Here is an 8,918-nt window from a genome sequence, read left to right as displayed (position 1 = left end):
ATCGGATTCTTTTAAGATGTTTTAATTGTATTTTCTAAAATTTATCAGAATAAATTAAAGTCTCATGCAATAAGCTGGTATAAATTTGGTAACAATAAATTAAAAATTCTGATATTTATTTACTTTGTACACTCTGTACCAAATTTCACAGAAAAATTAAAAATTGATTTCATGAAAATTCATTCGAAATATTTGAGTATTTTTTAGTATTTTAAAACAAATGGATTTTCATTGTTATATTTAATTACATTAAACTCAAAGTTATAAAAAAAATCAATTTAAGAAATAATATTTTGAAAAATGATTGTATACATATTGAAAACAATAATTGAATATTAATTGATATCTGTAATTGGGTAGTTTGTAATAGATGAAATCTGGGCGCGTATGCCGTGATTGGCACTTGTATCCCGATCATATGTAAACGTTTACACAATCGACCGATCCGCGCTTTGGGAGGAGGTGTTGCTACACCAATGCACAACTAGTGTCAGACATATTACGCCGACCATTGGTCTACAAATTCTCGACCAATCATTGGGAATAACTGAAGACAAAAATATCCAATGTAAGTTCACATATTATTAAACCAGCCAATTCATATCGTTTAACCGTTTTGAACCGTTCAATTATACCGGCAAAATAAAATTCGATTCAAATAAACCGAATTTTTTTAGTGAAAATCGAAATGTGTTTATAATACACCATTAAACTTCTGTTTAATTCACAAAAATGGCGTTTTCTTTGTTAACTTTATTTTACTGTTTTTGTCGAAGTTCGCTAACTAATTCGAGGATAAATTTGTTTTGTTAATTTTTTTTTTAAGAAAAATTTAATAAATATAATTATTTTCGACGAAAATAAATTTTTATTATTTATTTAATAAGTACGATTTGAAAGCATCTGTTTCTGAAATTGGCAATTATGTACTAGAAAAACTTAGTAGTGTTTGTTAAAAAATTATAAAAAAATTGTTTTATTTCATTTAATCAAATAGTTTTAAATTATCGAAAATTCGTGAGTTTTATAAAAATTTTCGAGAAGTGTGTCAAAAACCTAACCTCAAAAGCTTAGAAATATACAAAATATATTCAAATTTCAAATTGTCAAAATCATCTGAAAATATGGTAAATATTTATATTCTAGTAAAAATTTTTACAAATTGCGAAAAATTGAGTATTCGTAATGATGGAACAATTGACCACGGATGGTCAAGTTGTGATGCAAACGCCCGTTCAAGTGATGCAAATGAATCAAACTGGACAAGTGATACAAGGTGCAAATGGACAACCGATAATGGTGCATACGGTACCTCAACCTGGACAAACAATACAAGTGGCAGGTCCTGGACAACAAGGAACTGCTCTACCAATTCAAGTTGTAAATCAAGGTCAAATTGTTATACAACAGCCACAACAAGCTCAAATTATCCAAACCGCTGATGGACAAGCTTTTATATATCAAACTGTTAAATTGGAACATGCGTTGCAACAAGCTCAACCGGCTGCCACATGTAAGTATTATATTCTGTGGCCTTTTTATAGTATTAAGGGGACTAACATGAATAGTACAAAATTTGTAGTTCTATCATGGTTTTTTGAGGGGTTTTTTAAGTTTGACAAAGCACTTTAATCGAACTCAATGAGAAAAACTAAAACAAAGAGTAAAATTTTTCCTTAATTTTCGAAATACAAATTTTGAAAATTTGCCAATTGTCAGACAAATTATGGCATGAAGGTGGTTTTAACAAAAAATTGGTAAAAGCACTCGTTTATTAAAAATTATACAATAGCTTGCAAGCATAGTCACATCCCATCTTCCTTGGTACCGTCTCTCGATATCGCTGACATCTTAGTGAAACCGTCCCCCCTGTTTTTCGCTGTAAGCTCCCAGGTTTTCAGGAAAAAAGTCCATGCAGGAGTGTACAAAATGGACCTTCAGGCTTATCTTGCAGCTTTGAGCTTCGTATGCTGCTAGTTGAACAATGGTTTTGTAGTCAGGATCCTTAGTATTTCCCAAAAACTTTCACACTACATCATTGAACGATACACGAGCTTATTTTTTCCTTCTCATTCATACTTTCCACAAAGAGGGTGCCGGTTAAAAGCCTTCTGATGTCGGGGCCAGTGAAAACTCCCTCTTTCAACTTTGCTTCGGGAATTTTGTACATAGATATTTAAAACAGTCTCCACCCTCTTGCAGGGGTTTTACAAATTGTTTCATCAACCCCAAATTGATATGCAGAGGTGATAACAAAACTTTTTCTGGCGACACCAAAGTAGTATTGATAACATTTTTCTCTCCAGGTTTTAAAGTTTCTCGGGGTGGCCAATCACTTTTAGTCCAATGTTTAGTTCTGTGGCTCTACTATCCCATAAGCATAAGAAGCAAGGGTATTTAGTATACTCTGCCTGTTGACCCAAAAGCATCGTCAGCTGCCTGCTGACCCAAAAGTCTCCACAAACCATCCATTAATGGTCCTGATATTTGATTCTTTCCAGGATAATGGCCAAATTATTACAGTTAGTTTTCTTCCATATGCACAGAATACCCCATTGGAAGCGAATCTAATTTATTATCATCGTGCAATAATAATACTTTAAGACTAGTTTAATATAATATTACTATAAAACACTATATAATACTACTCTAAGACTAGTTTATGTTGTTATTATATCTATGAAAACCTATGTGATAGAATGCTTTGAATAGTTTTCCTGTTTTGGGGAGGTCAAAATCTATAAGAAAATGTAAAAAAATCCTATGCAGTTTTTTAGTCGCAGACCTGTGTTATTGTATTTTCAAGTTTGCGATTGAGTGAAAAAAAAACCCTTTTTATGCACCAGGGGCTAGGAATTTTTTTTGCGCATGACTTGCAGGGACACCCTGCATATTTTTGCGAAAAAAGTTTTCCACTTATGATCAATAATTTTTTATTTAGTAGTTAATATCAATGGAAATATTGTACAACTGGGTACTGGACAAGCGGCTACAGCTGTTGCTGCACAATCTACAGTAACAACACAATCAGCGGGTTCTGGAGTAACATCACCTGTAATTCAACAAGCAACAACATTACAAGCGAGTGCTGTACAAACCACTTCAAATGCTCAACAATTAGGTGTAGCTGCAAATGGTAATATTGTTATGGTTGGCAGTATTGCTGATGTAAGTGTTTTGAAAAAACTATTTAATAATATCTTTGTAATTTGAAAAATAAAAAAAAGTTATGGTTCTATCAAACCAAAGTGGCACTGAGCAAGAGATAGACTTGCTCAGTGCCACTTTGGTTTGATAGAACTCTATTACATGTTTTTAAAATTTTTAATGATTATTCTAGATGGTACCTGGACCAAGTCAAAGTGTTCAACAATTTCAACGAGTACCTATACCTGGAACAGAATTTCTCGAAGAGGAACCATTATATGTAAATGCTAAACAATATAGAAGAATATTAAAGAGGAGGCATGCACGTGCTAAATTGGAAGCAGAAGGAAAAATTCCTAAAGAACGACCGGTATGATAATTTTATAATTTTTTATTTTCTTTACTCACGTAGGATAAATACTATCTTAGTGCGCGATATGGGATTTGAATGCTAAGAAAGATTCTATCTAGCCATAGGAAAAACGACTACAGGTGTTAGCTGGCATAGATATATAATATTTAACGGAAATGTTGTTTACAATCTTGTAAATTGCATACTATACACATAGAAGAGAGCAATAGAAAACTCGCATATTGTTGATATTTTATTATATCTGTAAATAAAAAATTCAATCTGTTTATGTCTTTTACAGAAATATTTACATGAATCCCGCCACAGACATGCAATGAATAGAATACGAGGTGAAGGCGGCCGTTTTCATTCTGGGTCAGTTAAGAAACGCAGGTATATAAAATTTGTTTGGAGTTTGGAGTAGACAAAACAGAATTATTGTTCAATGAGACAATTTTTAAATATATTTTATTTATAGAACAAAGAAATGTTCAAATTTTTAGACTTACAAAACTTTAATCTTTCATGGTGGATAAAATGCTACAATATTTTAAAATTTATTTATCGTTATAAGAGAAAAATTAACTGATTGTGTTTATCTAATCTTTGATCGTGAGCATAGGGGCAAATCATAAGGGCATATTAACTCTTTGAATTTTTTTATTATGCTTTGACATTGAAACCAATTTTTTTTAAATTCAGTATTCGTCATCAATCCTTTATAATCGCGTGGTCAGCTTTTTTTTTTTTTTTGCTCTGCAGCTTTAGAGACATAGCTATTTTTTCTCCTCATAATACAGTCGACCTATTTCGATTTGCGTTTATAATTTGAATTTCCGTTGAGAGGGCTATTACAATGTCATCTAATTTAAATAACCTAGCTGAGATAGGTTAGATTAACGAATTCTGCCACGTATTCCGAAAATCGTGCCATTTTTTGCCAATAATTTCACTTTTCTGATACTACCAAGTATTTATGGTCTAAACTTTGCTCTAGTAGGTATTTTTGGCCGCAATAGGAAAGAGGGGGGGGTTAATGGCTAGTGATTAGTTGTCCAACTTTTTTTTTTTTAATTTCAGTACATATTAAGTGAAGGCCTGGTGGGTTACAATCTGGAGCTTTAAGTGCCTTTGACATTTGAACAGACCACTATAAATAAATTATAAGAAACCTTTTCGGCTGAGAATCTTGAATACAATTGCGTAGCTTTTTATCAATCGAATGAACGATATTCTAGTAAATCCAATCAATATAAACGATAAAAAAAAATGAAATAATATAAAATTTGATGAAAAAATTGAAGTTCAAACTCCAGAAAAATTATACTTTAATGCTACCACATTTTACATACGAAATATTTGTATTTTTTAATTGGGTCTTTTTATATTATTTTTTATAGACATGAATCACAAAATGCTCAAAGAGGTATGTCAATTCCAGCCACATCATCGGCCACAAATTGTTTAACCGATTTGCCGTCGTTAGCGTCTAGTATCATTATTGAAGTAAGTAGTTTTGTCACTCATTTTAGTAATGAATGTTAAATTATCAGATCTATTTTATTTGAAAATTATCTTCAATATACAGTGTGTCCCCGGATAGAGGTAACTATACTAGTAAATTTTCTTATTTTGCACTTTAAGAAAAAAAGTTATTCTTTATAAGAAGTTTTGCTTATTCTGAAAAGTATGCAGAAATATTTAAAACTTCTAAATAATGTACAGGGTAGTCAAAAATTTGGTATCACTATTTTTTTTTTGGGGTAAACTACCCTTCGTTTTTAAAAGTTGACAAATTTGTTACTGAAAAAAGTTACTCGAAATTAACAATTATGACTCTATACAAAATATCAAGAAGATCTTCCCAACTTTGACAATTCCATTCTTAGTGAATGTTTATCCGAGAAAATAAATTTTCTTTTTAATTTTCTAAACAAGTCCACAAAAAAATACACTCTCAGATAGTACATGTTAATTGGTTTATTATTATTTTTAACCAACTTCAAACAAAACAGGAGGAGGTTCTCAATTCGACTGTATTTTTTTCTTACGTTTTTTTATAATTAGAGCTTTTGTTCAAATAAAAAATGATGCTATAATTAAAGTACACGGAACTCCTCGATATTTTGTATAGTCATAATTGTTAATTTCGAGTAATTTTCTTAGTAATATTTCGCCAATTTATAAAAAAAAGGGTAGTTTACCAAAAAGAAAAATAGTGATTTCAATTTTTTGGCTACCCTGTTATTTGGCTACATTATTAAGAAATTTTAAATATCCTTACATACTTTTCAGAATGAGCAAAACTTCTTATAAAGAATGACTTTTTTTCTTAAAATGCAAAATAAGGAAATTTATATAGTTACCTCTATCCGGGGACACACTATATATGTATGCTTTCGTACTTAATCAACCAGTCACTCTTAAGAGTACTATCAGAGGGGATAGGACTAAATTTTTGTTATCACTTCAGATGAAGAATTCTCACTTCACAAATAGAAAAGTGAAGTTGGTTTTTAAAAATTTTTATTAGTATATAATATATGAACGTTTAAAATTCCTAATTAAACAATAGAGTTAGTTTTTCATTCCTTCACCCCACCCACCCCAACTTTGTAATTTCAAATGACACTTCCTACTTTGTGATACGTTATTTGAAAGGGCATAAAATTATCTCTTTAACCATGATAACAAAAAAGAAAGCGATCGATTCTCACTCAAAACAATCATCACATCAGGTCCAGAGTTATTAAGGGTGGATACTTTTGAAATAATCACACTGTATAGGGTAAAAAAGACCTAAAAATACATACCCACTTCATTAGATAAAATATAGAATAGGATATTCGTTATATCTTTGAAAATATTTGATTAATCGCCGAATGAACCCGATATTTGTATTTATTTGGTCAAAATTACTCTACACTGAATTTCATCATATTAAAAAACAAAGAGTGATTGCTTGTGATTTCTTCAATTTTTCATAGAGTGCCCTAGCCCTTTGAAAAAATTGTTAAAATTGAGATAGTTTTTAGTCTGCAATTTCGATAAAACTCGTTACTTAGTGTACATTTGACCAAAAAAAATACAAAAATCCCATACTAATAGCGATTTCAAGCAACTTAGAAAATATTTGTTTAAACAGTTAATTGAACTGGATTTACGTGACTTGATATTTAAATTCTGTATTTTTTATTTTCAGAATGCTGGTACCAATGGAATGGGTGAAATCATGTCAGATCCATTATCTGGTTGATATACGACCAACAATTTTTTGTATTTAACTTAAACAAATTCATCAATTTTATTCTTTTAATTTATCAAATTCATGGGTCATTTTGATTTCTTTTATAAAGAAATATATGGCCTTAAAAATTTTATCACAGCAGTTTAAAAAAAAATGGCGTTTAATGTCGTTGAATGTAAAAATGAATGATTGAAGGATAATTTTTTTTGGTTTAAATGCATGAATGAGATAGATTGTAACGGCCTAACCAAATTATTTAAATTTTGCACTTAGGGTTGCCACTTCAATGTTCCGGGAAGTCGGGAAATAAATTATCCATTATAAAAAATTTAAATAAATATTCAATTAATTTTAAATAAAAGCTGCTCACAATTGTCAAAATCTACCAAAATATTAAAAAAATAATCAAAGAATCAATTTACTAAACTCTGAAGGATTTATGTTGATATCGAGAGTCGATAGAAATTACACAATTTCTGGGGTCTCCTGATCAAATCTGCAGAGATGGCAGCCTTATTTGGACTTCGTACTATTTTTTGAATGACAAGAAATTAAAATTTTAATCTTTTTTTAGTTGTTCTTAAAAGAGTAATTTTTCTAAGACACTTCCAATTTATAGCCTGCTTTTCGTCGACCGGACATTTTTTTATTTCTTTAAAGTTTTGACCAAATTTTTAACAACTAAATAAGAACGAAATTCTTAAATTACATTTAGAGCAAGTTATCGACACGAAATTAAGTATTGGACGTATTTCGAGGATTTTTTGATGCAACTTCGTATCTCAGAAAAGAATGGTTTATAAAAGACCAAATATTTATAATTTTTATTTATATAGAAAATAATATTTTGTCTCTCTTGGACAAACTTATGTTTTTGCGATATGAAATTGAAACAGAAAATTCTTGTTATGATTAAAAATTTGAATTGAATGGTGATGAAGATGAAGAAATAATAAAAATATTTTTCCATATATATTAGAACGCCACCAAATACTGCTGAAAAAATATTTATAAATGATGAAATATGTACATATAATAAATTATGAATGTAAGTTTAATTATTAAATAATTTAGTTTATAGACAAACAAAACAACACAAACACACATTTTTGTATTAGTTCTATTTTATAATATTAAAAATAAAAATAATTTATAATGTTTATGAAAAATCTGTCTATCATTATTTTCTTTCCAATTTTTAACCGACTTCGTAAAGGAGAAGGTTCTCAATAGACCTTTTTCACATTTTTTTGTGTGTTCCCATTTCAATTTGCATTAAGTATGTGCGCGACAAATAGACGAATAGCTCAATATCACGCCAACCGATTTCGATGATTCTTTTTTTAGTGACAAATAAGTTAATGTACTTCAGATTCACTAAAAATCACAAAATAAAAAAATAAAAACTTTTAACAAAAAGAAAACCGACTTCAAAAGAAAAACTTTTCCAAAATAAATTAATATGCACTAAAAAGTAAAAAAATAATGATAATATAATGTAGTTAAAATTATTGTTATTTTTGGAGTCGGTGTCATTCAAGCTAATGTAGCAAACTGTTCTGTCAATGTTTTTTCCTTGGCTGCACCGACTACAAAAATAACAATAATTTTGACTACATTATATTATCGTTATTTTTTTACTTTTTAGTGCATATTAATTTGTTTTGAAAAAGTTGTTCTTTTGAAGTCGGTTTTCTTTTTGTAAAATGTTTTTTTTTTTTTCTTTTTAATAAGGAATTTTAAACGTTCTTATCTTGTATACTAGTAAAGATTTTTTTAAACCAACTTCACTTTTCTATTCGTGAAGTGAGAACTCTTCATTGGAAGTAACTCTGACATCTGAACTGTGATCTCCCGCTAATATACAGAAATAAAACAAATAAATTACATAATGTTAGTATCTATATTTATATATAACTGTGTACAAATAGCATTTTTTTAATAAATTTTTCTTTTTATTTTATATCTCTATCTAAATATTAAATATACATGTATAAACCAATAAGAAAGAAAAAAGACAAACAAAATATTGAAAGAATAATAATATAATTAATAAAACATCACATTTGAATCAACAAACGTATAAAAAAAAATTAACAAAGTAATATTAATTAATGAAAAATGTGTTGATTTATATCTTAGAAAATAAAAACAAGCATCAAATCAATCGTT

At 29.3% G+C, this 8,918-nt stretch overlaps 1 protein-coding gene across 3 annotated transcripts; it reads left to right on the top strand.

The window, feature by feature from the left end:
• The first annotated feature begins 383 nt into the window (after window positions 1-383).
• LOC123297379 (nuclear transcription factor Y subunit alpha) lies at window positions 384-7,712 on the top strand. 3 transcript variants are annotated; one of them, XM_044879019.1, is made up of 7 exons: window positions 384-568; window positions 1,147-1,513; window positions 2,945-3,168; window positions 3,341-3,517; window positions 3,801-3,892; window positions 4,900-5,005; window positions 6,702-7,712. In XM_044879019.1, exons 2-7 carry the CDS (start codon window positions 1,186-1,188, stop codon window positions 6,753-6,755), a joined length of 981 nt encoding a protein of 326 aa, XP_044734954.1. In that variant the 5' UTR covers window positions 384-568; window positions 1,147-1,185; the 3' UTR covers window positions 6,756-7,712. The 3 variants fall into 3 exon arrangements, with proteins under 3 accessions (XP_044734954.1, XP_044734953.1, XP_044734955.1); XM_044879018.1 differs by having other exon boundaries at window positions 2,942-3,168; window positions 6,702-7,709; XM_044879020.1 differs by having other exon boundaries at window positions 2,942-3,168; window positions 3,801-3,874; window positions 6,702-7,707.
• The last annotated feature ends 1,206 nt before the right edge of the window (window positions 7,713-8,918 follow it).

This window comes from Chrysoperla carnea, chromosome 4 (genome assembly GCF_905475395.1).
Source record: "Chrysoperla carnea chromosome 4, inChrCarn1.1, whole genome shotgun sequence".
Lineage (NCBI taxonomy): Eukaryota > Metazoa > Arthropoda > Insecta > Neuroptera > Chrysopidae > Chrysoperla > Chrysoperla carnea.
This window is presented reverse-complemented; position numbering and strand designations above follow the sequence as displayed.

Excerpts from the sequence above, each read along its gene's own strand:
- LOC123297379 (XM_044879018.1), top strand. The coding sequence starts at position 1,186 with ATGATGGAACAATTGACCACGGATGGTCAAGTTGTGATGCAAACGCCC. Across the intron at positions 3,169-3,340 it reads TGGTTGGCAGTATTGCTGAT|ATGGTACCTGGACCAAGTCA; the intron begins GTAAGTGTTTTG and ends TGATTATTCTAG. Across the intron at positions 3,893-4,899 it reads GGGTCAGTTAAGAAACGCAG|ACATGAATCACAAAATGCTC; the intron begins GTATATAAAATT and ends TATTTTTTATAG.